The sequence below is a fragment of the Notolabrus celidotus genome, chromosome 13, assembly GCF_009762535.1.
Source record: "Notolabrus celidotus isolate fNotCel1 chromosome 13, fNotCel1.pri, whole genome shotgun sequence".
In the NCBI taxonomy this organism is placed as follows: Eukaryota; Metazoa; Chordata; class Actinopteri; order Labriformes; family Labridae; genus Notolabrus; species Notolabrus celidotus.
The window spans coordinates 5,234,585-5,260,929 of NC_048284.1; the positions used below are offsets into that span (position 1 = coordinate 5,234,585).

General features: G+C 41.2%; 2 protein-coding genes across 4 annotated transcripts; one reads left to right on the forward strand and one right to left on the reverse strand.

The window, feature by feature from the left end:
* Positions 1-4,635: 4,635 nt before the first annotated feature.
* Positions 4,636-12,706, reverse strand: c13h1orf131 (chromosome 13 C1orf131 homolog). 2 transcript variants are annotated; one of them, XM_034699177.1, is made up of 8 exons: positions 12,477-12,705; positions 11,037-11,228; positions 10,812-10,903; positions 9,275-9,334; positions 9,066-9,161; positions 8,875-8,961; positions 7,011-7,045; positions 4,636-6,705 (listed from the first exon to the last, which is right to left on the reverse strand). In XM_034699177.1, the coding sequence occupies exons 1-8, from the start codon at positions 12,553-12,555 to the stop codon at positions 6,573-6,575; spliced, it is 774 nt and encodes a 257-aa protein (XP_034555068.1). In that variant the 5' UTR covers positions 12,556-12,705; the 3' UTR covers positions 4,636-6,572. The 2 variants fall into 2 exon arrangements, with proteins under 2 accessions (XP_034555068.1, XP_034555069.1); XM_034699178.1 differs by having other exon boundaries at positions 6,240-6,705; positions 9,275-9,325; positions 12,477-12,706.
* A 2-nt stretch (positions 12,707-12,708) lies between these two features.
* Positions 12,709-25,909, forward strand: gnpat (glyceronephosphate O-acyltransferase). 2 transcript variants are annotated; one of them, XM_034699175.1, is made up of 17 exons: positions 12,709-12,887; positions 14,467-14,658; positions 16,144-16,320; positions 16,440-16,569; positions 16,767-16,894; positions 17,045-17,120; positions 18,230-18,381; positions 18,495-18,625; positions 18,825-19,081; positions 19,224-19,322; positions 20,595-20,765; positions 20,860-20,939; positions 21,048-21,188; positions 22,048-22,147; positions 22,254-22,347; positions 22,494-22,555; positions 22,645-25,909. In XM_034699175.1, the coding sequence occupies exons 1-17, from the start codon at positions 12,864-12,866 to the stop codon at positions 22,686-22,688; spliced, it is 2,058 nt and encodes a 685-aa protein (XP_034555066.1). In that variant the 5' UTR covers positions 12,709-12,863; the 3' UTR covers positions 22,689-25,909. The 2 variants fall into 2 exon arrangements, with proteins under 2 accessions (XP_034555066.1, XP_034555067.1); XM_034699176.1 differs by having other exon boundaries at positions 12,722-12,887; positions 20,598-20,765.
* Positions 25,910-26,345: the final 436 nt, after the last annotated feature.

Genomic DNA, 26,345 nt, shown 5'->3' on the forward strand with positions numbered 1-26,345 from the left:
CAAATTGGGCAATGACATATAGAGAACTAGTCCAGGACAGCCATTTGTTATATAAAGTCACTTGCACAGCAGTAGATTAATCACCCCAGAACTAAATGTAGACCCTGGTTCCTTTTTCCTCAAAAGGTTCCTGGTTCCTGGGGCAAGTTCCTGCTGTCAAAACGCTTCTCTAGATCAGGGGTTCCCAAACTTTTCAGCCCGCGGCGCCCAAAATATAGGTGCCAAAGACTTGTGACCTCCACTGTCCCTCGAGGTGATAACATGTTGTTTCAAAATTAGCCTGCCTACATGCACGGGGTTTCCTGTGCTACTGTGAATTCACCTGCTGCTACTGATGCTTTTGTTACTAGCTAATCCTAACCCTAACTTTAGGAGACATCTGGCTACAAAGAAAAGCAGACAACTAATGAAATTGTACTTATTTGCAGTTTTTTTTTATCAGATGTAACTATTTGTGTCTATATTTTTACAATAATGGGTAAAATAGGCAAATTTAGATTACTGAAAAAAAAAGAAAAACATCTGGAAGACCTCTTGCGACCCCTTGGGGGTCCTGACCAACACTTTGGGAACCCCTGCTCTAGATAATACCTGTTTTTTAGAGGCTAATGATGACTTAAACAAGTCATAAGTCTCTCTAGTCGGGCTGCACATAGGGAACAAGAAGGAGAAAGCTTCGTGGAGCTGATAGATGCTTGTTAATCTGAAAAAGAAGCATCAACAACCAATTCTTCAATCACACAAAAATGACCCTCATTGTCACTTTAGTCAAATCTAGCCTGCCTAAAAATGTGAATTCCCTCTCCTGAAATAGGATGCAAGAAAATACTAAACAAGTAAATGTTGTCAACCTTGCTAGTTGACACCAGAATGATAGATATTGCCATTACTATAAGCCTGAAATGCTGGTTATATGCTGTAGCTGCTGTCTGTAGCTCCGGTCAATGGCTACTGCCAGAATGCTATAATGCTCTACTACCCTGATGTAAACAAGTGAAAACGACAGATGGCATCTTATAGAGTGGAAAGTGGAGATAAAGTTGTATGTAGGCTGTGTTTGGTTAAACTTGCATATAACCACTCAACCAGAGCAATGTGTAACCAGCACAGGCATGTGGACGTTAACCTGCAGGCTGGTGGTGCTAGCTCTGCTAATGGTGGCCACACTTGGACTTTGTTTCCCTGCAGATTCTTTAACCCTGTCTTTAGTCTTGTTTAGCACAAGCTTAATTCTGATGGTTGTCTGAGTGTTTTCTCACCTTTAGACTGGTCAGTAAGTCAGAAATCACATTTTAGGAAGCTAGTTGCTCAAGAACATCCCTAGTTTGGACTCCTTGTTTTTATACCAGCTCTTCTCCTTCAAATAGAAATATCCTGGATGTGTTGTGCATCTTGATATCCCTGTTCCGTTGCTCTGATATTTTTGTTAACTTTATGCCCTCCACCGGGATTTTGAATTAACTTCTGAGTGTGAGAGAGTAATTGTTGGCTGCAGAGGATAATGACCAAACCACCTGCATGTCAGAGAGCTTCGTGGTTAAAACATGCCGGCAGCGCTTCATTAAAGCGCGGGCACCCTGTGGTAATTTTGCTGCTTAAAGTAGAAAAATTGTGTGCAAACAATTTGTACCTTTTCCCGTTGAATAAATCAGAGCGAGGGAACAGGGTCGATTGACTGCCTGCAGGAGCATTTCCTTTTTAGACGTTTCCCCCCTGCAGCCTCTTCCAAGCTCTGAAATGTTTTCACCTTGAGGGATGAATGTCAGAAAAAGCTGAAATGAAATGGAACTGAGCCAAGCCCCTAAACTTTTTATTATTTTTTTTCCTGTTGTTTTATCACATCAACAGCTCCGATAATACATCAAACACAGACGAGGGGGAAAAAGTGTGGTCGTCTCATGGTAATTTCATTCGGCGCTCATCTCGCAGTCTCTCTGTAGATTCTCCAACGCTTTCAGGCATCTTTAATCTGTCACACTGAAAACGATCTTGAAAAGTCACATCAGGTAAAAGCTACATCTGCTGCTGCTGCATTTTCTGCATATCATCAGGGACTGGATACAACAGCCTGCAGGGGACAGTAGCTTCAAATATCAGCCAAACCACTGTGACTAAGGATATAAGATGTTGTTTTCATGACCCTTGTATATTTTATTACTTACTTTAATGCCACAGAGAGAGGAGAGGAGTGATTCAAGGTTATTTATTGTTCAGTCTTAGTACAATATCTGAATTATTTCTATTCCCTGTGATGTGAGTGTGAGAGAGAAGTAATCAGAGTTACAAACAAACCCGCCATACAGATGATTTGTTGTTTTCGGTGTGAAAGGAGATCCATTTACTGTAAATACTGATATGTGAGTTCTGAATATGACGTGTGATATTAAGCATGGATAAAGCATTGAACAAGTTTACAAAATATCTGAAGCTGTATTGTAAATAGTGTACTGTATTACTGCTGTCTTTGCTATGAGTGATGTTAAAGCCAACTGCTACTACAGCTCGCCCTCTGCTGGTGAAGGGTGGGAACTACAACCACAGGATTCATGCATTCATTCAGTCAGTCCTGTTGTCACTTACAGTACAAGGCCGGCTGTGTTTTGGTACCTTAACGAACACGTCTGCAAAAAATGAACCGTCAGATTATATCAGAAACTATCTCAAACATTTAATCAGGGACCTAAAAATAGAAGTCATTCACATTTTACAAGATTTATGTAAATGTTTGAGTTATTATAATATCTTACAGAACAGTTACCTGTATTCTTTTACATTCTACGTTCAACAAAAACTTTAAATATAGCAGAAATAACTGGGATCAGTGAGGTCTATTTTCAATACTAAAGCAGAGTTATCATAAGAAGTGTAAACCTGTGCTTACTTTTTTAAACTGTATATCATTAGAGTAGTAAATTATGGTTCTATATTTCAGCTTTCATTTGTTTTACTGATTTCTTTTTTTTTCCAGTTTTTAAATGACAAAGAAATATGACCAGAGGAAAACGATCAAGCCTTGTTTTGATGTTGTTATTTATGAATCAAAGCTGTTAAAGTGGAATGTGAAATTTATGACATTTACATCCCAGATCATCAAACTGCAGGTGTGATAGGCTACAACGTTAGACAGCAAGAAGCTCAACAACAAACGAAACTGGCTTTCTGCACCTGATGCTGCTTTCAAGTCACGTGGGAAATATTTGTTTGCAGCAGCTAAGACTCATTTGTGGTGATAACAATCATTCAAATGTGTGAGCAATGTGAGAAAGGTCCCCCGTTCTTTATAATCTAAGAGGTGTTGTTGCATCTTTCAGCTAGGTGTTTTGGTTCTTGTGGTTTGGTAGACTTATTTCAGGTTTTCAGATTTAATGATTCAGCTTAACATATATCCTGAAAGCTGCAGCTGTAAAACAATACATCATGTAACAGATATGATATCTGTCTGTATAGGTATAGTGATCAGGTGGTTATGCAAATTAGAATCCTGACTAATGACACCAAGCGGCAACCTCCAGTCTTAAAATATGAAGCCCATGCAGGAAGTGCGATAAACTGCAGTTCCTTGGGCGTCCACTTGAGGCTGGCTGCAGAAACACAGGAAACCACATACACACCCATTCAAAGAAGACGATCTTTACAGCAGAAATAAACATGTTTACAGCCTGGTTCAAAAAACAGTTTTGGTCTGAATAGCCCAGTTCTCTATTGGGATTGAATTTTTTTATAAGAGAGTTTTGCCTAAATAAGGGCATGGCTGAATTGATTGACAGGCGGGCACCTTGTAGCTGTTAGCGAAAAGGCTCAAAGCCCACCTCTTTACCTCACACTAGCTCGGACAAAGTTAGGTTCAGTTCAGCATTTCCAATTTGGCACCCACTGATAATTGGCTTCAAAACAGCACTTCAGGGACAAATGAGTGACAGATACCATGTCCATTTATTATACAGTCTATGGGTGACACAAGACCCAGACATGAACCATTATCCTGCATACCTGTTTAGCTAAAAAGTCATCTCTCTGATTCTTATCAGTGATGAAAATGTGGCACGCTCTGGTTCCATATGCAGTTTCTTTAATTTGATGACGCTGGTCTTCTTTAAGATTATGACTCTCATTGCTTTCCTCTTAATTGAGGAATAATCTTGATTGGCTGTATCACACTGTAGACCTTATTTTGTGTCATTGGAGGTTGATTACCTGATCTACTACCTGTGAGGAGGAGTGTGACCTACATAAGATCTGTGCCTGCGTCTCAGCATTTAATGGTCTTGAAGACCTCTACAGAGGGGTGTTATTTAATATACTGGATGTAGTAACATTTGATAACCCTCTACCAATTAAGGGATAATGTATGTTAAGCAGGTAGTTATGGGAAATAGAATACTGACAGGGTGAGACAAGAACCCAATGTGAAGCCACCCTGACAAGACCCCTTTAAGTTCCTTTGTATCGACCAGTATCTCAAAGTTTTCACCCACCTGCTCTGCTTGTTGCTAATATTGCTGGACAGGATCCTGTATGAAAATCAGAATCAGAATCCAAACCAATCAGAATCTAGCATCTTACACAGCCTGAAGATCAGTAAGAGAGCCGGGTAATGAGCCTAAAGATGCCTTTAGATGCCAAAAAAGGAACTAGTTCAGGTTTCTGTAGACATTTATTGCAGTACTGACAATTAACTGAGACAATATGATTCCCAAACACTTCATCATTGTGCTTGAATTTCAACGTGCATTTATCTGGATATGGTGCAACTGAAACTGTCAAGTCTTAAAGCCGCATTTCTTTCTTCTAGCGCCTCAAATTTCCCACATAACATGAAAGCAGCATCAAAGTAAAAGCCAGCATCTGAACCGGTTTCCACCGACCCCCGCAAAGCAAACACCTGAATACCCGACAAAAGGGAAATCTTATCCTGATGTGCCGCAGACTGCCAGACTACCACCTAAGGGCTACATTTGCATCATGCGAGGCTTTCTGGCTGCTCAGCCTTCACTTCTGACAGCGCTGCCACCTTTATCACACACCACAGAGGAGAAACCTGCCCTGTGGTCACCTTTAACCCTGACCCGGGAATAGATGTCTAGAGCTGGGAGCCAAAGTGAGACATCTATCGTGTGGCCGCAGGGAGGGAGGGAGGGAGGGGATATTAAAAACTCTGGATGATTTGGGGTTTGCAGGGTTTGTTGGTATCAAAGAGGATGAGCACCAGAGGGAATGAAAGCTAATAGAAAGGTGTGAATATTCACTGGTGAAAATAGGTCACGCCTTTTACTTTCCGATGCACTGTTCTTTTCTAAAACAATTCTTTGTGACAGACATGGACAAGAAAACACATCTGAGTCACACTGTCCTTTCTAAATATGGTATTGTACGAGTGCTTGTTGGCATGTCCCTTTACCCAACACTTCACCCACCCATGAATGTGACATATTTGACTAACTTCAGGATATGGTGCTGGGAAATAAGCATGTCACTGCTGTTTGCTATATAAATGAAACTAATGGCTGGTTTATTTACTCTACAAAGTGTGTAAATATATTTATTTCATATTTATTTTCTATGTATATTTTGCCCTCATGGATTTATCGTTCTTAAAGTTGATGGCTGATGATTATATAAATATATATATATGGACAATTTGCAGGTTTTTTTTCCAACACAATCTCCTCAACATAAAACGGATTCGCTTCTCGCTTCAAACTCGTGCGACGTGGTGCAGATATAAGCTTCATATTCGCTGTTGGAATCTATAAATAACACAAAAAGCTGCTTCGAAAGAGAAACCGGTGTGAGAATTGTGACCTCACCCAGCCGCACACTGCCAGATCACCTCTTGTTTCGCCGCCATCCTCATCGCTCGTGTTTTTCCCTTTAACAAAAACAAAATCTGGGGATTCTATAATCTATCACGTCGACATCTGGAGCGTTGGCAGCTTCGTCAGGCTGTCAGGAAGTCGTGTACATAAAGGTTTATAAAGGGAGAAAGCTTTTCTCATGGCTCATTCAGAGTGTGTGTGTTTGTGCGTTTCTTCATGGAAACTTCTGCCAAGACTTGTGTGTCCATTTTTTTAATGATTGCCCCCCCCCCTCCACATCTGTCCTGTTATGACCCCCCCTTCCCCTCCCTTCTTGCCAATGTAAATGTAACTGTTTTGTACGACTACATGGTTTGTATATGAGAAATGCATTGTAACTGCATAATTTTCAAACCTTTACAGTGTAAACACAACAAACGCAAATGTCTTTTTCTGTCATTTATAAAACAAAATAAATTAACTGTGATGGGATGATGACTGGTCTCCTGTTTGGTGCATTCAGGGTCCATCTCACAGATCAATACATTGGATTCATGACTCAGCACTCTGTCACTGCAGATCAGTGATTTCCTCTGAATAATTTTGTCCGCCTCCTGAGAACTCTGCAGGCAGTCCTGCAGAAAGCTGAGTCACCGACGACCTCTCATGACTCCAGTTTTTATGTCAAGTCCCAACAGAAGTCCCAACATGTTTCCTGGCTTTTTGGGGCACTCCTCTTCGACTTCCCCTGAGGTACACACACACTCACTCTCACACCTATTTGCGCCTCTTGTTGCCTTTGATTTTCTGAATCTCCTTGGTGCTGAGGATCAGCATGCCGTTCTTGAAGCGGCCCACCTGACCCGTGGGGGCCCCCCCAGAACCAGAGGACACCTTCTTGGTCTTGTCCCTGATGGAGAAGAAACACAGGTGTCAAGTACTGAGGTGCAACAAAGCTCCTAACATGTTTGATTCATGGGTATATAAATGTTTTTTTGTAGATAATTCTCACTGAATAATCTGCTTAAAACAACTTGGATAAAAATAAGAGCTCTATTTAAAATACTTGGAGGATTCAGGGAAAGTAATAAGAAAATATTTGATGATGTGTTGGTTGGAGCCTGATCAAAATAACTTCCTCTATGTAAACACTTCTTCTGACAGTGTAAGAGTAAAGTTGACAAATATCTACAGAACAGTAGTTGTCTTACTGACCCGTGATTGTTCTTTCTCTTCTTCTTCTTCAGTTCCTGAAAAGCAAAGACAGAATTTAACGGGAGGAAAAGGTGTGATGATTTGATAACTCATTCTTTGAAGTGATTGTAAAATGGATTTCCTTTTAATCATCTGTCTAAAACAGGGGTGTCAAACATGCGGCCCGCGGGCCAAAACCGGCCCGCCAGAAGTTGCAATCCGGCCCACGGAACGACTTTGCAAAGTGAAAAAATTACAGATTAGACATTAACTGCAAATTTTCAATAAAAGTAACTACTATTTTAAATGTGTCCTGAGGGTCGCATACAATCATAGTGCTGATGGAGCGCACCTGAACAGCACTTTTTCCCGGGACTTTTTTCTCAAAGTGAGAAAATAGATTACTTGTTGTTTGCATAATCCGGTTGAGATTCATTAAGTCTTTTTAGAGCACTATAAGATGATCCATTAACTACTAACACTAGCACAACACACCTGCATACAACACTGTCCAGCAAGCAAACAGTTCCTTTCGGAGCTGAGGGGTCCAGGATAGCCAACTTTACCTTCTTCATTATTATAATCTCTCTGTTCTTTTGCAGTAAAAATTACACTCTGTGTCAGGTGAATTGCTAACTTGTTTGGTGTGTTTGCAGCAGGTTTCAGTGCTTAAAGAGTAAAATGTTCTGCCCCACTTTGAGACTCATCATGGAGAACTGTAGAAAGATAGTTGATTACATTTTCAGCACATACTTGTACTATTTTGCACTAAAACAAAGGGAAAAATGTAAAGTTGTCGTTATTTATAGGTTATTATGTTATGATTTTACTGGTCCGGCCCACTTTAGATCAACTTGGGCTGTGTGTGGCCCCTTAACTGAAATGAGTTTGACACCCCTGGTCTAAAAGTACATCCCCTTTAAAGCCTGGTTTATACTCCTGTGTTGACACTACGCAGCAGTGGCTGATGCAGACGTGAGCACTACATACTTGTGCGTCGATGTGTCTGTGTCGTGCAGACGTAACGCTTGTGGTTAGTGCGGTCTCTCTGATTGTCGAGTCGCCTGTTTCCGGCCACGCTACGTTCTCTGTTTACTTTTTCCACAGTGATTCAGAGTGTGTTATGTTAATCTACAGCTGATACTTGTTGCTGTTTATCATACAGACATGATTACAGGGAAAAATAGAGAGGAGATGTCGGAGGAGATGCGGTGATTCCGCAGGAAATACAATGCCGCCCAGTGGACCAATCACAGGGCTTGTGGTCCACGGCGTTTCAACATGTAGTTACATTTTAGAGGACGTGCGAAAACGGCTATGCGGACCTACGGCGTCAATTCGCCACAGAAGTGTAAACCGGGCGTAACACATTGACAACAAAAACATGTGTGTCAGGTTTTAAAAAGATGTTTAAATGATGCAAAGCTCAATAGACCCCCAAAAGTGAGACCAAAACAATTAGAGCTCTCTGCCATGTAAACAGATGGGACATGGTTCAATACATTTTTTCAAACATGCTTTCTGTCATGAAAGTTTGTATCAGGCTGATCTATGTGCAGATGTCTTTGAGTTATGTTAAAAAGAGGGGGCGTGGCTTTTTGAGTGACAGCTTTGTTGACAAATCCGTCTTAGCTGAAGAATTGTGACGTCAGTACCGTGACTCCACCAACCAGATGCATATTTCAGGGGTTCAAAATATTCCACCAACACAATATGTCAGTGCCCGGTGTTGTGGGATTATTTTGGCTTCATTTTTCTACAATGGAGAAGAGTTGGAGGTGTGGCGTCCACATTCATGCACAGTCAAATTTTGATATAGTGTATAAAGCTTAAAGTGAATCAAGACGACAAACACTTGAGGCTGGAGTCAATGTGCAGCTCTTACCGGATTAACCTCCTCCTTTGCTTTCTGCTTCCTGTCTTTGATCTGCTGCTGCAGCACCTTGTAGTTCACATAGTCCTTCTTCGGAGGCTGGTGAAGAGAAGTGTGAAACATCACTCAGCGTTTTTAAAAGTCTGTAACAGAAGTGTGCAGCTGTTCAGGGTTTACTGAATATGTACAGCAAGTGTGCTTACTCTGGCTCCCAGCATTACGGCCCTGTCCTGTTCGAAAACACGCTGCTGCTCTTTTTTGTAGCCGGTGATTCCAAACCGATGGACCTCAAAACGAGCCTGATGAAGAGCAGTGTAAAAGTCAAAATAAATACCACATAGCAAGGGAGCTAAAAAATGTCAATACTGCATGTAACTTCTACAAAAAAAGAAAGGAGTGATAGAAGCGTCACCTTTTCTAAATTGAGTTCTTCCGGCTCGCTGCTCTCGGTCTTCTCCGTCGTCTGAAGGGCCTTTGAGTGAGGACAGCACGCGCCCGGAGGCAGCAGAGACAAGAGGAGAGGGCACAGTGAAGTGAATGTATGATGACAAGAAGAACATCAACAGAGGAGGAAGTCTCAGGGTCACAGAGTCACGTAGGAGGTGAGATTTAGAAATGTCAAAACAGGAAATGGTTTTGTAAAGGAAGATGTTTGATCGACAGAGAACTGAAAGATTACATTTGTGTTCCCCCTGAAGGACCTACTCTGTATTTGGCTTAAAACTAGGTCATTGTCATCGAATCAAACAGGAAGCACAAAATGCAGGGCAAGATTTGTATCTCCTTTGGGTCATTTGAGTTCATTTCACAACATTTTTCACTTGAAGAAGAGCCAGAAATCAGACTAATTGGTTGTGTTCATGAGTAAACTGTAATGACTGGCAGTTGAATTGATAAGTTGATGGATAGAAAGTTAATCCCATGCTTTTAAAATGAAATATGAACCTGTTCTCAGCTGGTATTAACATGCATCCATTTTCTGAAATGCCAGGGTGTCGTGCTTTTTAAATAAAAGATAATAAAGAGGCTGTTTGGGGGTTTAAAAACAAGCTATATGAATACTTCACCTAGGCTGTGAGAATTAATGATGGGCATTTTTCACTATTTTCTGACGTTGTAGACCAATCCACTAATTTATGAACTGAGACATAAAGAGCCAATGTGTCTGTCTTTTGAATAATCATTGGTCTTGCGGCCAAATTCCACCAAATCCATGTCCAGTCCATCTCCGATCCATCCAGCACTGGATCTGATAGGTTTCTATTATAGTCAATGTGTTAACTTCCACTGGATCCGCTCTGTCTGATACACAACACTTCTATTTTTGTTGGATGCCAGAGCACAACGGTGAGAGAAGATTGTGTGAAGCCAGGCCTGGAGTCAACAGGTCAGAGGTTTTCAGAGGGCCAGAAAGACAACATGGATGAGGAGAGGAGAAGGATAATCCTTGATTCAGTAATTACCGCGGGAAAACCTCGGTCCCATGACTCAAGCTGTCCGGCAGTCCGGCAGTCCTGCTCCGTGCTGCGTTCTGAAAACACAATTGGTGGGTGTTGGCGGACGAGGGAGCATGGAGCTGGACCGCAGCGGATCGGAGACAGACCGGACATGGATCTGGTGGAAGTCTGTTAGGCTTATGCATAAAAGTGCCCTAAAAGATATGAGACTTATGAGACTTGTGAGGCTCATTCCAGTGTTGTGAAGGGAAACATTTTTGGATCATACTAAGAAACATGTGGACAGACATGCTCAGTGTCCTTCACAGCACACCAGATTATAACATCCTATATTTTAGATTCCTGTAAGATTCTCCATCTTAAAGAGGACAGACACTGCATATTAATGCACCACATATTTCTACATTCCTTCACATGATTTGGCCTTCTTACTCTCAGGCGTAACTGTTATGAATAAAGAATCGAGAGTGAGGTGATGCAGGAAAGACTTACAGGTTTCTTCTCCGGGGCTGGCGTCTGCTTTGTTTTCTGTTTCTTCCTGGGATCCTGAAATGTCACCACCTCTACCTGCGGCGTGGTTTGACCTGAGAGGGACATGGTGCATCAAATGAGAGAAGAGGATTGGCTGGAGAGTGATGGAAGGATTTGTTGTGCCAAGGTAAAGAGTCTGGGGATGCATCTATCTTCCATGCGTGGTGTTTTGATACCTCTACCCACCTCTTTGCTCAGTATTTGATCGTCCCTGCTGGTTTACAGGAATGACATGATCTGTTCGTTTGTTGTCAATGTCACAGCAACCCCAAGCCCCAACTACAGGGAAATCTTCCTCCTCCCGCTCCTTCTCTTCCTCGCATCTTTTTCGTTTCTTCTTCTGAGACTTGTTCTTCTTTTTGGATGCTGGACCATTACCTGCAGGACATCACAGAAATCAACAAATATGTTTGGTCTGCCTTGAAAGAATACAAGTATTTAGTATAAATAATGGCTTTCTGCTGGGAAAAACTTCAGCTTTTATTTTTCACATTCAGCAGCTCGTTGAGAAGTTGAAGGGGAGGTTGGGTTTCTATTTCAGAAACAAGTAATTTTCTTCTTTTGAAAGAAAAAATGTGTTGATGCTACCTTCATGCCTTTAATTGATTATGGTGATGTTTTATATATGCATGCATCCACTCATTGCCTTCACTCTCCTGACACTGTTTTTCATGGAGCTCTGAGGTTCATTACAGGTTTTAAATCTCTAACCCATCACTGCTCCCTGCATGCTCGAGTTGGCTGGACTGCATTGTCTACCCATAGGCTACATCACTGGCATGTCCTTGTTTATAAGTCAATTCTTAACTTGCTTCCCTTGTATTTATTTGATTTTATTCATTCGAAAAATACTGGAAGCTACAGTATCCGCTCTGTGACCCAGTCACAAAACTTGCTTTTGCTTTCTGTCCCAAGAATGCATCTTGAAATGGGTAAAAAGAGTTTTAGATATGCTGCTCCTGCAGCCTGGAACCTGTTGCAGGAGAGCCTGGGTTTGAGAGAACTTGTCTTTTTTAATGTTTTTAAAAGCAGACTGAAGGCTCTTCAGGAAGATGCTTCAGTTTGTAGATACTTTGACTGATGATTTCTGTTCTGAAACCCATGATATGTTGCAATGTTTTAGAATGATGTGTTCTTTGTCTGTTACTTTTCTGGAATGTGCTGCTGCTGATCTTGGCCAGGACACACTTGAAAAAGAGATTTTTAATCTCAATGGTGGTTTTCTTCTGGTTAAATAATACAAAGAACAACAAATCGTTTCTGAGAGCTAGGCCTGGCTTCCATCCTAAGCATAGACTGTATACATATCCTATATATATCCTATATATAATATAATGTCCTATATATATAAAATCCTAAGAGGCATTTGGGGTTAAAAGTCTCCAGTTAACAGGGTAACTATTTGAACCGAAACACCACTGGCCATCTGTTAGCATTGAGATAACGTTCAATGACAGCTAATTAAAGTAAGCTAACGTTAAAGTAAGGCAGAATTTTTTGTTGTTGGTTTATTGAACTTTATTTATCACTTCAAGACAGACAAAAACTGAGAAGAGGAATTAGTCTAGTTCAGGCAGCACCAGCTTAATAAACTACACAGTTAGCCACCATGCTAGCTGCACTCACCAAAGTCATACAGCTTGTCCAAAACGTCTTCAAGAAACGCAGAATCTTCGTCTTCTTCTCCGTTTGTTCTCGTGTTCATTTTAAGTCTCAGGTAAAAATGTTCTCTCTGGTAAATAACCCTCAGGTAAACAAAAACAGCAGTACCTGTTGTGGTCTGCTATAAATGACAACAAACCGTAAACGCACGTGGGATACCAAGGCACGTAGTCACTTCCGGTGAACGTAATGCGGAAGTAAAACCGGAAACCACAGAAATGCTTTTTTAACACGCCCATGTGAAGTTCTCCTGGTGCTGAACTCCATACGCTGATTTAAAAAAAACGATTAAAAACTCACTGTTAGTTTCACTGGATGCAGCGTGTTCGTGTTCCTCATTTGTGACAAAGTATGGCTTCCAAGGCCGTTTATACGGTGAGTAACCTCTCTGTATGCTAACTCCTAAGCTAACTTCTGCTCTTTGCTGGAGCTTTGAACTCTGATATTTGACGTTTAATTCAAACAAGAACATGATAAAAAAAAAATGCAAAAATACAACTTCGACACGTACTGCTCTTATTTGTAGTTGCACCCAAAAAAATACCTTTGTTTATTGAAGTTTTCAGTGTGAATGTTAATGTTTTCTGATTATTGCATGAAAAAAAAGCTGATTTCGCAACAAATGCAGCTTCCCAGACACATTTTCTTAGTAACTCAAGTCTTAACAGTTCTTGTCTTTCAGGTTTAGGTCATTCTAATGAAAGCTGCATGTCAAAACTTGCACAATATTATATCTTCATGCAAATGCGTCTGTTAAATATACTGTAACATTAGCATTATATCAAGGTGGATATTTGTATTTATTGTATTGCACTTATAGAAGACCAATACAAAACACTACCACTCATTAACAAGAGCCAAGATGTAACAGGTTAATTGATTAATTAAAGTAACCACTAACTTTAGTGACATGTAATGTGCTGGAGGAGTGGCCCTCTTAATAAAAACATTCAACACAAAGACAAAGCATTAATGTAGAACAGAATATCTAGAGACAAATAAAAACAAAATTAAGGGTTAATAGGAGAGATTAATATTAAAAACAATGGTAAAATGAAAAGGAAAGAAGAAAATAACAAATATAAATGTTAGAAAAGAAGGGCAGTCGAACCACTTGCTGTTCCTCTGGTCGGACCCGCTACGGTTATTGTGCTCCTTTACTTTCTTGTAATCTTGCTGCAGTTTGTTAAGCTTTTCGTGGACCTGCTTTCCAGTGTGCATGATGCTTATCTACATGAGTCTTGCAGAAATGATTGCGTAAACTTTGTTCTTGCGTACAGCTGTATGCAAGTCCCGCTGGATCTCCTCCTCGGGGTACACTGCGAGCAAGGCCTGCACCTCCTCGTCGCTCCACTGGTCGTAGGTCCTCTTCTCGCTCATGTCAAATTCGAAAGAAAAGTAAAAAGTAAACACTGCAGCACGACTTGCAGTGTTTTAAACGGGTAGGTCCAATGAAACGCTACAAATGCCAAACCAATCAGAATTGTGCAGCCTGCAGGCCTTGCCCCCCGAAATCCATGGGGCCTTTGAAAAGTACTACCCCCCTAGCAGGGGCTTTTTAGGGGGGAGATTAGTTACCCCTGAACTAAATTTAGACCCTGGGTCCACCGGTCGAAACGCACATAGTTCCAGGCTAAAGTTCCTCCGGTCGAAAAAACGCCTTAGGGAGAGCATATGTTTGTAGATATGGATGACACTGAGGATTGGAATCAGTATCATGTTGCATTGCTAAACTCACCCAATAGAAAGTGTCTGGTTTGTTCCCTGAAGGAGATGAAGTTTGTGTTCCTTCTGATAAGACCGGGTAAACTGTTCCAACAGTGAGGTCGTCTGTATCTGATGGAAAACTGAGAAAAGGTCGTCCTGAAAGAAGCTGGATGAAGTTTGTTAAAGTAAAGTAATATGCATAATGTACGTCTGATTTTAACGTAGTGTGATGTTTTTGCTTCCACAGCACAGAGACCCCATGCTGAAGAAAAGAGATGACTTTGAGGACATATTGGAGGAGAGGAGGAACTCCAGTGACCTGAGATACGCCCTGAGGTGTTACACACCTGTGCTGTACAAAGGACTGACGCCGTGTAACGCCAGCATGCTGAAGGGGATGGTTCTTCAGTCCGATCAGATCCATTATGTCATCAATCAGGTGAGACTGGGTCACAGATGAGGTAACAGTAAGGCAGAGTGGGGGCTGACAGACTGTAGGTCAACATTCTGGTTAAACCTGATAAATGTGTTCACACTGTTTCACTCAGAAAGTGTCAAGGTGAGCTGAGACAAGCTGAGGTTTTGACTTTTTTTGTGGTTTCAAAACTGAGTGACTTGACTGCTTAATCCAGCCATGAGGATCCAGGAAACTAGAATGTCTAATGTAAACAAAAACAGAAACCAAGTCAACAAGAATATGCAGAAGCAGCTGTGTGTGAGGTATAAACCCTGATACCCATGACTCCTTCATCAGCATGTAGGGTCACTTTTTTATCCTTAAGATTAAAACATTAAAGAACCTTCAAGTTGGTGTAGATATTTAAGTGTTTAACGGTTAATGTTTTGTAAATTATGACATTAGTAGTGACACACAGTCCAGTTACAGTCCCTTCAAAATAAAAGGCTGTTCAAGATTCACTTTATAGTCATTTCCTCTTGTATTTGCACACAAAGTGAAACGAAATACTGTTTCCCACCAGCTTGACGTGCATATTAACCTTCCTCTTGTAGTAATTATATATGGGTCGAAATTGACCCGTAACACCATAGATGTTACTATAGTTAATAATATTAAAATTAAAAATAAATAAAACACATTTATTTCACAGATGTGTTCTAATACCCCTCAGTAATAGTCAGGTAACACAACAACCTGTAATTCATTTATATGATTCTCTTGAGGTTCAGTTTACCATTTTTTTTAATGGAAATCGAGGGGTATACTGACAAACAAAAGGCCCAGAGGCCCACACAAAAATATCAAAACCAATGTTTTCATGGATAATGACGCCTAACAAGGTAACCAAGAGATGAGAAACACATTGGATGATAGTAAATTGTTTTAAGTGTATTTTATAGCTGATTTAAGACACCGACCAGTTAACACAAGAGATGGTAACAGAAGCTAACAAAAGAGGGAGGAAAGAAAAAGTTAAAATGTTTGTTTCATTTCCTATAAGCCTTTGGTGGTTGTCAACCTTTTTATATTGTTTCATTTCTTTTATTTTTGTGATTTTAACCCTTTTTTCTTGTTTTATTTCCTGTATTCCTCGCATTTCTCTTCTATTTTCTTTTATCATCTTTCTTATTTATAAAGCACTTTATAACTCTGTTTTGAAAAGGGCTTTATAAATAAAGCTTATTGTTATAATAATGCTGTCATCTTTTAGGGCTTTATTTCTAAATCCTAGCAAGAATGTAAATAGCGTGTCAACAGGCTGACCTTTCTGAGTTGTTATAATAATTTTAACAGCACAAAGTTAATAAAAGCACAAATAAGGGTAACACTGAATAACAGGGGAAAAAAAGTGCCAGATTTGCTTTTATGATGTAACCAGGTTTGCATTGTTTTTGTTTTCTTTAAGTTTGAATGTGGAAAAAAAGAAGAGATAATTAAACATAAACCATAACTTGAATCGTCCAGGTGTCCAAAGAGACGGGCAGAGCCACCGATGACATCCAGGAGGAGGCGTCGGCCATCTTGGAAGAGATGGCTCACTGCCTGCAGATCAGCACCGTTCGCTTCTTTGCCTTCACGCTCAGCAAGGTGTTCAAGAGTCTGTTCAGGAGCATCTGTGTCAACGAAGAGGGCATCCAGAGGGTGAGCATAAACACACACTTACACACACATGTACACACACTCATGCATGGTACAAGGTTTGAAAATCTTGATCTTAAAAACTGTCAAACAACAAGCGGGATCTGTTGTGGTGATTTTAGCTCCAGCAGGCGATTCACGAGCACCCGGTGGTCTTGTTACCAAGCCACAGAAGTTACATGGACTTCCTGCTGATGTCATACCTCCTGTACACATATGACCTGGCTCTGCCCGTCATCGCTGCCGGCATGGGTGAGCACGAAAAGAACACAGTACACCAACTGAAATATGAGATGTGTACATTTCCAACTGGAACATGTTTTGCATATTTACTTGAATATATATTTATTAAAGTAAATTATGGGCAAACCCACTCCTTAATTTAATGCAGTCCTAAAACAGCAGCATAAAGATTAGCTCGTTAACCATCAGTGCGTCCGTCTCTGCAGACTTCATGGGGATGAAATTTGTCGGCGAGATGCTGAGGATGTCGGGAGCTTTCTTCATTCGGAGGTCGTTCGGTGGAGACAAACTGTACTGGGCCGTTTTCTCAGAGTACGTCAGGACGATACTGAAGGTGAGGAGGCTGGTGTTTCCTTTATAGTTGATCATTAAGGAGAAGTAGTGACCCTTAGTCTACACTTGGTTAACAGAGCTGAGAAGGAGGGAACACAATCCATACAAATGAACATTTTTAATGATGTTTAATGTTTGTTTTGTTCTTCAGAACGGATTAGCACCTGTTGAATTCTTCTTAGAGGGGACAAGAAGCAGAACATCTAAATCACTGACTCCAAAGTTAGGTGAGTTACGATCAGATTGATATCTTTATTTTGAAAGTGTTGATTAAGATGGAAGTAGATTCATAAATAAATGACAACCGCAATAATCAATAAGAAAAATAAACCTAACGACAACACAGAGCAAACGGTGCATGTTTAAAAAGGAGTAGGATGAAGTTAACACTTGTTTGATCCTAACCTGCATCCAGTTTGCAGCTCATGAACAGGAACATTTTTCACCCTGGAGGCAGAGAACGGCCGCTCACACTCCAGCAGCATTCAAGAAGTATCCAGAGTTAAAGAGTGCTGTGTTTAAAGTAGCCTAAGTCAGATTTACAGTATCCGACAGGCATTTAGCATGGCTTATACGTGTTGTAATCCACATGTAGTTAGCGGTACCTGTGAAGCAGCTGTTGTGAACATTTGAAGGAGTTTTATGAATGAATCAGGACAGACCCCCAACAGGCTGACCTGGTTTTAGAGAGGTGTAGCTCTCTGTGAATGAGGAACAGTTCACTTTAGTGTTTCTTTACCCTCAGCTCTTCTATTTTAGGTGACTGTCCCTGTGTATCGGGGCATTTAAGTCGGATCCTTTAGCCAGATATTCAGCAGACAGGTTGGAGAGTCAGATGTGTGTTTCTAAGTTTTCATAGCTGCAGATTTTCTTGGCTTTTACACTTAACACCTGTCTATGATTCTATAGTAGAATACAGTAATGCATGTAGTTTAGTAAATGTCAGTGATTAAGGGCTGGAGACTGAAGAATAGGAGGCTCTACTGACAAAGAATAAAGATTCAGATTAAAAAAATGAATGTGAACTAGTTAGGTTTTTGTGTGAACTGGCACAACACTGCCAATATCTACTTTTCAACAACTTAAACACAAAGGGCCATCACGTATCAGATATCAAATTGGATCTTGTGTGTTAATGTTCTACAGTCACAATGCCAGTACCTTTTAAAACATATGTCCCATCAGGAAATAAAATAATTTATTCCTACAATTATTAATAAACAGGAAAGTGAAAAGTACATTTTCACGTATATTTACATGGTTGTATAAATTCTCGTATTTTTCTCCTCTGCATCCTTTTTCATGTCCGTCACTCTCGTCTTCTTGTCCTCCTCAGGTCTGCTGAACATCGTCATGGATCCGTTCCTCAAAGGAGAGGTGTTTGACATGAACGTGGTCCCGGTCAGTATCAGCTATGAGCGGATCCTGGAGGAGTCGCTGTATGCCAGAGAGCTGTTGGGTGTTCCCAAACCTAAAGAGTCCACTTCAGTGAGTCATATAACGCATTAATAACATAATCATCATGATTTACAAATATTGATATCTCCTCTGATATTCTCTGACACACATCTCCCCCTCCTGTTCATCTCTCCTCTCTGTAGGGTCTGTTTAAAGCCAGAAAGGTCCTCAGTGAAGACTACGGCAGCATCCACGTGTACTTCGGTCAGCCTGTGTCGGTGAGAAGTTTAGCTCAGGGGAAAGTTAACCGCTGCCAGTTCAACCTGCTGCCAAGGTACGATATCTCTGTCTTTTGTTTTACTTCCTGTTACCTGTTAGATGTTGAGTTTTACTGTTTTTATGAGCCCTGAATGATTCCAGTGTTCTCGTGCTCAAAGCATCAGATCCACTCTGATTCAATGAAGAGGTTTGTTTAACTTTAGTGAGACCACAAATTTGACCGTCAGACACTTACACCTCTGTTATTCTTCCAGACACATCCCCAGGAAGCCCGGCGAGGAGATCCACGACTTTGTGAACGACTCGGCCTACAGGCTGGTGCGGGCTCAGGAGGAGAACATGGTCCTGAAGCCGTGGGTCCTTCTGGCCTCTCTTCTGCTACAGAACCATCACCAGAACCGGACGGCAGCCGAGGGGCAGAGACGAGGGATAGCATTGGATGAGCTGACGGCACAGGCACTGTGGCTCAGGGACCTTTCCCGGGAGTACGGAGCCTTCCTGCACTGGCCGGGTACTACATGAGTCCAGTACTCCAACAAGACTGACACTAAAATGCTGCATGATAAATCTGACAAGGATTACTTTAAATCCTTCTGTTTGAGAGATGTCATTTTTATAATCCAGTGAACACTCTTTCCCTTTCTCTTCTTCAGACAACACACCTCCATCAGAAGTGGTTTCCTCCAGTCTTTCCCTGCATCGAGGTCTGGTGAGGATCTGTGAGGGGAGAGTCCAGCTGGATGTGGAGCAAGGTCAGTTTATATTACTGTTTTATGTGCGTGTTTCTCACCTTGAGTTCTCACTTCATATAGTTTTTCTCAGATAGTCTTTTCAAAATGAGGACAGAGGGAAGTTTCAGAGTTCATTTAAGGTCTTTGGTTTACACAAAGAGAAACTTACAAGTCCAGAACATAAATCACAAACTCCTCAGTCATGCTGACAGAGCCTAAGAAATGTTAAGTGGAAATCTGAACGACAACGATAATAATTAATGTCCATATCTGGAACTTCTGCTGACTTCTTTCCAGTGGATAACTTCAATAATCATCAAATAATCCCTATAATCATGGAAAAGCACATTTTCTTGAATAATTGCATCTGGTTTTTAAAAGCAGTGATTCCCTTAAGAGGTCCTGACCCAGAAAGGATGCAAAACTTTGCAAGATCTCTCTAAAGTTGTGTGAGATCTCAGTGGCATGTGCAGCCATGCTTTTCTGCTTTATATTCTCCTCATGCTGTTTTTGTTTTGTTATTTTATTGGATTGAGTTCTGTATGTTATTGATCAATTTAACCATCTGTTATTTATTGTTTTTCTATATTTTTATCCTCAGTGTAAACCACATTGAGCTTACCTGTCATTGCTATTGTGCTATCTTGCAAACGTTTCTTCTAGGGCCAAATTACAACAAACATGATCTGAAGACTCTTTCCAAACAGAGCAGGTCTAGACCGTACTCTATGTTCTATTATTAACAAAGACCCAACATCAAGACAGGATAAGATCCAGTCCCATCTTACAGACAGGACTCAGTCTGATCTCATCTTAATCCACCATGAGCAGAGCATTTTGCAGCATTTAGCAAGTTACAGTGGCAAGGACAAACTTCCTTTAACAGGCAGAAACCTCCAGCAGGACCAGACTCATGTTAGAAACACATCTGCTGAGACCGAGTTGGGATTGGAAAGATGGATAGAGGAGATGAAAAGAGAGAGAGATGATAGTGGTGAGACGGATAGTAGTAGTTGTAGCAGCAACCACAGCAGTCCACAGCAGCGACTCAGAGGAACCTACGAGGCAAGGGATCTCAGGGACTCCAAGAAAGGTCTATGGTTAGTGACTTTAATGGGACTATGTTTGGGTTGGAAAGAGCGATAGAAGAGATGAAGAGAGGGAGATGATTCTTGGGTCTAACCATAAACAATTCTTTCCTCCATGCCCAGAACCTCACGTTGTATTCCTGCATGTCCCTTCAGGGCCTCCGTAGTTGTGTGGATACTAGCTTTGCCTTCATCTGTCTTGCAGCAGCAGCAGACACAGCGCAGCCTCAACTCACCATCACCCCAGAGGAGCAGCTCTTGAGCCAGGCAGTCATCATCCTGTCCTGCGTCTCCTACAGAAACCAGGCGCTGCACGTCTTCCTCAGACCGGCTCTGCTGGCCTCAGCCATCCACACCGCCTCCTCCAATGACAAACGTAAGAGTGATGCTTCTGTTCACCTGTTTGAATGTGACACACCCTGCCCTGTTCAAACACAGGAGATAAAACAACATGAATGTGTGTTTTCCAGAGGAGGTCTTCAACAGTTTCAGCTTCCTCAGGAACATGTTCTCCAACGAGTTCATCCTCAGTCCTGGAGCGACAGTCCAGGTGAGGAGCAGCATGGTTAATATAGTAGGATTCCTCTGCAGCATATTGATGATCATATAGTTAGTCAGACATTCCGTGCACGTGTCCTCTTCTACTCCCGTCCTGTAGGACTTTGAGGAGGCCTGCTACCTCCTGATGAAGACCGGAGCTCTGCAGGTCACCCAGCAGGAGGTTGTGGTTACAGAGAGCGGACTCAAAACTGTGGCCTTCCTCACCAGCATGTTGGATCCATTCTTACAGGGATACCAGGTGATTATTCGACTTCATATTTAATATTTAATCAGTCCTGAGGATGTTGGTAGAGTTGTAAGATCACATTTCTCAAACTTTAGAAGCTCTTGAAGTCGTGTTTGGTTTTATCACATATCTCTTAAACATTAAGTGTCCTTGCCGCAAGCTACAGTGGCAAGGACAAACTTCCTGCAACAGGCAGAAACCTCCAGCAGGACCAGACTCATGTTAGACACACATCTGCTGAGACCGAGTTGGGGTTGAAAAGAGTGATAGAGGAGATGATAGTGGTGAGACAGATAGTAGTAGTTGTAGCAGCTGGAGTCTGGCACTTCAGCAATCCAGAGGAACCTACAAGACAAGGGAGCTCAGGGACTCCCAGAAAGTTCTACGGTGAGTAACTTTGATGGGACAGGAAGAGTTAGAGTAAGTGATAGACAGAGAGAGAGGATCCCAGTGTGTCAGTTTTACCCGCGGTCTAAGCCTTTAGCAGCATAACTAAGACCTGGTCCAAGCCTGATCCAGCTCTAACTATAAGCTTTATCAAAAAGGAAAGTTTGAAGCCTACTCTTAAAAGTAGAGAGGGTGTCTGCCTCCCGAACCCTGACTGTAGATGATTCCAAAGGAGAGGTGCCTGATAATTGAAGGCTCTACCTCCCATACTACAATATGGGAAATGAGTATAAACTGTACGAACACGTATAGCACATTCATGCAAGCATCATTTTTATAATACATTCACAAACTGATCTGACACCAATAAGCATGTTTGCCATTTAATCATTTTGAATAACACATCACTCAAACAATATTCTGTGTGTGTATGTGTTTGTTTGTGGGTTTGTGTGTGTGCGTGTGTGTGTGTGTGTGATCTCAGGTGGTGTGCAGGTTCCTGTGCGAGGAGGCCGCTGACTCTCTGACAGAAAAACAGTTTGTTCCAGCGGTCCGAAAGTTCATCCTTAAACTTCTTCTTGCAGGTTTCTCTCTTTTTAAAAAAGTCTCATCATGAATATTTAACATGTTGTTGTTTTTTTAATCCTCAGATGAACTGAAGGTGTTTGTATGTACGTGTTTGTTCTCCAGGTAGACTGAGATACACGGAGGTGTTATCCTCTGACCTCCAGAAGAACGCTCTGGCAGCTTTGCTTCGACTCGGAGCCGTGCAGAAAGTCAAAGGGTGCGCCGGTTTGATCCTCGTCTTTACTCAAACACAAACAAACAAACACCAGATATGGTTTCACAACTTATAAATAAAGAAAACATCATCCCACCTTTTAACTTTTGTGCTGTAAATAACCAAACACTTCACTCTTTTGTCTTCAGAGCGGAGCAGGGGACTCTAAAGATCAACGCGGTGATGGTGAACTCACTGGAGGACACTCTGGGTGAGAAACAAACTGTTACTTTCAAAGTAATGAGTCGTTTCTGCGTCTCCAGGCCTTTTAAAACAAATGTCACGTTTGTCTTTGTGCAGGAGGAAAACTCCCCACGCAGAAGACGGTCACAGCTCGCCTCTAACTCACCGACCTCACGAGGGGACTGAAGTGTGGAAACTTCTCCCCTTGCATCGACGAAATGTCAACAAACGCTTTCTATGAGAGGTGAAACTACAGAGTTTCCATGTGGAGACATCCTCTACTTCTTCTTTCTTTACCTCCCTCTTCTTTCTACGACTCTTCCACTAAAAAGCTTTTATACACATTGATGAGACCTGAAGACGAGTCGGGCCTTTTGAAGCTCATTCTGAATAACTGACCTTTTGCTACGAGCGGCCTTTGTGGAAGCTTCTGAATGAGCCGACCTCACTTTAGAGAGCGGCCGTTCTGCATTAATGTGTTTGATATATATGTCCTCTAACACTCAGTGTGCTCTTCTTTGTGTTGTTTCAGTCTGTCTCAGGTCTCTGATTCGTTTGAGCACTTTAAATCTATTTATTCATGCAGTGTGGTGTGGACCTAACTCTCCTTTCACTGTTCTCTCCGTTTCTTGTGAAACAAATGTTGCTAAACTTTGGGATTTCTTGGGTTATATATTACTTCTTTTTTTCTTTTGCACTTCTCTATGAACAAAAGAGTTTATATGTTTGAGTTGCCACAGACCCTACTCCAAGGAGAGCTTGCTCCAGGTGTCAAAGTTCAATTTAATCCACTCATGTTCAAGCTTCAGAGAAAAGAAACACTCCGGGCTTCATGAGTCTTTGTTTATACGGTGGAGAAAAGGCAGCAGGTCTGATGACGGTGTCAAAATTGCCAAACTCCACTGTAAAAATTGCAGTTATTGACTCTGATACAGTTACACCAAAGATACAAGTCTGACCTATTTATTACAGTTTGAAGTAAGTCACATTTTTGTCTCCTGTTTCTAAGCATAGAATAGTTTCTGAAGTTGCTTCAAGTTTTCTGATAAAATGAGATTTACAAAGTCGTCTCAGTAATGTTACAAAGAGACGAAGGAAAAGGTAAAACATAGGAATACAAGTGCAGTTTCTGTAACTACACATAACAAGAAGCGGTCAGCTTTAAGGGAACCAACCTGTGATTACTCAGGATCACCTTCTTAAGTTTGGTTTATACTTCTCTGTCCAATCAATGGCATAGGTCTTCGTAGCACCCGTACCTATGCACCTCCTTCAAAATGTAATTAATGCATTTTATTTATAAAGGCGCCTTTCTAAGCACTCAAGGTCACCGTACAGGGCAGAGTTTAAAAAACAATATCAAAATTAAGCTGATAAAATAAACAAGGCACGATACAGTGCAATTAAAATACAAATAAAATGAACAGGATCAAATACAGTGCAGTGAAGAGGTGTGATCAGAGTGAGTGCCCTGTGATTGGTCCACTCGGCTGCTTCTATTTCCTGCATTTACAGCACTTCCAGGATCACCGCACATCGGTCGTGTATTTCATCTCCTCCAGCGTCTCCTCTCTATTCTTCCCTGTAATCATCTCTGTATGATAAACAGCAACATGTATCAGCTGTAGATTAACATAACACACTCGTGAAAAAGTAAACTGAAAACGTAGCAAGACCAGAAACAGGGGACCTGACTCTCAGAGAGACCACACTGCCCTCTAGTGTTTCGGAGGAGTATTGCTGTGCCACACGGACACATCTACCTACAAGTAGGGTTGACACAGAAGTATGAACAATCCTTAAGTCCTAGTCCCTCAGAAGGGTGGGTGTTTTAAATCAAACTGTCCCCGTTAGATTAGAGTTAAAAGTCTTTATTTTGAAGCTATTTATTTGGTATTTAATCGGCGGTGTCGTCTTGTTTACCTTGAAAACGTACGGTGTTGTCAGCAGATTGTTGTCTCTCATAAATATGCAGAGCTGCAGAAAGAGAAAAAACATCATCGGTTCATTCATCAATGCCAATATGATGCTGGAGCCACGGTGACAAAACTAACACTCTGTTTTTTTATGTCTGATTTTAAGGAAAGAAATCACTCCGATAAAGTTTTTGTTAGCTTCGAAAATATTATCCCAAAACCCTCAAATGTGTGTTTGGAGTTGTGTAACCACACTGAGAAGCCAGACAAGAGCTCCTGCAATGAAACGAAAACCAAGCAGCAACCTCTGGTGAAGCCAAAATGAATCCAGTGTAGTGTAAAAGTGTAAAAAACTGCAGTTCCTCAAGTGGCCACTAGAGGCTGACTCCAAAAGCGATAGAAACCTCCATTAACACCCATGTTAAAACACAGCCGGGTTCAAAAACAAGTTCCTGCTGTATGACTTATGTCTTTATTCTTATATACTGGACACAGGGTTAATATTTCATAACACATCCAGTATGATAATTTAATGCTAAAAGATATGCATTCATTTGCATAATTATGGGCGTGGCTAGTTGACGTGCAGGTGTCTGTCTGTGGCTTTATCCATCGAAAGTTAGGTTGCTTAGCATTTCCAATATGGAGGCCGCCAACTTTCTGCTTCATACTGCCTCTTCAGAAACCAATATGTGGCGCCACAATGTTTTATACAGTCTATGGTTCAAAAATAGTCTGAATTTGCCAACAAAAAAAAAGTGTAGAAGAAAGGAAATGCTTAATTTAATGCTAACTTTCAGTACTTCACATTTTGGTTGGCATGTATAAATGATTTAGGGTCAGTTCACAGCTACAAGCCAAAAACCAAGTGTTTACATGCCATTGTTATAAACGTCAAAGACTTGAATCCAAACCCTGCAAGCAGTGTAACAAACCAATGCTCTATAAGCCAAAAGCAGCGCTGCTTAAAGGAACATGGTTTTACTGACTGAAGCTCCAATGATAGAAGATAAAGGGAAAAGTTGCCATTATTAGTGTAAAGTTTGTTTTAGTATCAGCTGCGCTTTAAACTGAAGTTTCCAATCCATGCAGAGACGCCTGAAACTACCAGAAAAATGATAATCTGGCGACCACTTTTGTACGCCAGATTTGCCATAAACTGAACTTGAAACACTCTCAACACAGCAGCTCTGCAACACTCCTAGAACAACAATCTGCTAACAGCACACATCATCCAAAGTGCCAGTGTGTGTGTGTGTGCATTAATGTCAAAGTTTGACTTTGTTAACATAAAACAGCTTTTATACTGTAACATGTCTAAATGTTTGGCTTTTCTGTGTCATTAAAAGTGTGTGCATTCATAAGTGTGTGTGTGTGTGTGTGTGTTTGGTTAGGCTTTTTCATACCTCCTGTGCAGGCTGATGAAATACTAAAGCATGTTAATAAAGTGTTTGGTAATATAAACTGCAGCTCAGACTGTTTGTTGTTTTTATTGGTAGATAAAGTAAAGCGAGGGCAACTCGACTCAAACTGTTTAAAATCCCCTCCATCGTGTGTGTCAGTCTGTTTGAAGTCAAACCTCCAGTGACAGACGGCTGAGAGACTCTCACATGTTTACTCATGAGAAGATGAAGTGGTCATATTTAATTACACTGATGTGTTGACTCAAAAAGAGACGTGAGAGTTATTTCATACTATATCTCTCACTGGTGATCCAGTCTTTTAATTTAGGCCAAATTCTCTGATCCATCACAGCACCAGATCTGATAGGTTTCTATTCTAGTCAATGTGTTAACTTCCACTGGATCCGCTCTGTTGCGTTCCAGCTCCATCTCTCATCCAGCCCACAGGAGCCCTCCAGATCAGATATTCAAGACTTCTATTTTTCCCAGATGCCAGAGC

Excerpts from the sequence above, each read along its gene's own strand:
- gnpat (XM_034699175.1), top strand. The coding sequence starts at position 12,864 with ATGGCTTCCAAGGCCGTTTATACG. Across the intron at positions 16,321-16,439 it reads ACGAAGAGGGCATCCAGAGG|CTCCAGCAGGCGATTCACGA; the intron begins GTGAGCATAAAC and ends TGGTGATTTTAG. Across the intron at positions 20,940-21,047 it reads GTCCTGGAGCGACAGTCCAG|GACTTTGAGGAGGCCTGCTA; the intron begins GTGAGGAGCAGC and ends CCCGTCCTGTAG.
- c13h1orf131 (XM_034699177.1), bottom strand. The coding sequence starts at position 12,555 with ATGAACACGAGAACAAACGGAGAAGAAGACGAAGATTCTGCGTTTCTT. Across the intron at positions 11,229-12,476 it reads GGACAAGCTGTATGACTTTG|GTAATGGTCCAGCATCCAAA; the intron begins GTGAGTGCAGCT and ends GATGTCCTGCAG. Across the intron at positions 9,335-10,811 it reads CAGCCCCGGAGAAGAAACCT|GCCCTTCAGACGACGGAGAA; the intron begins GTAAGTCTTTCC and ends CCTCACTCAAAG.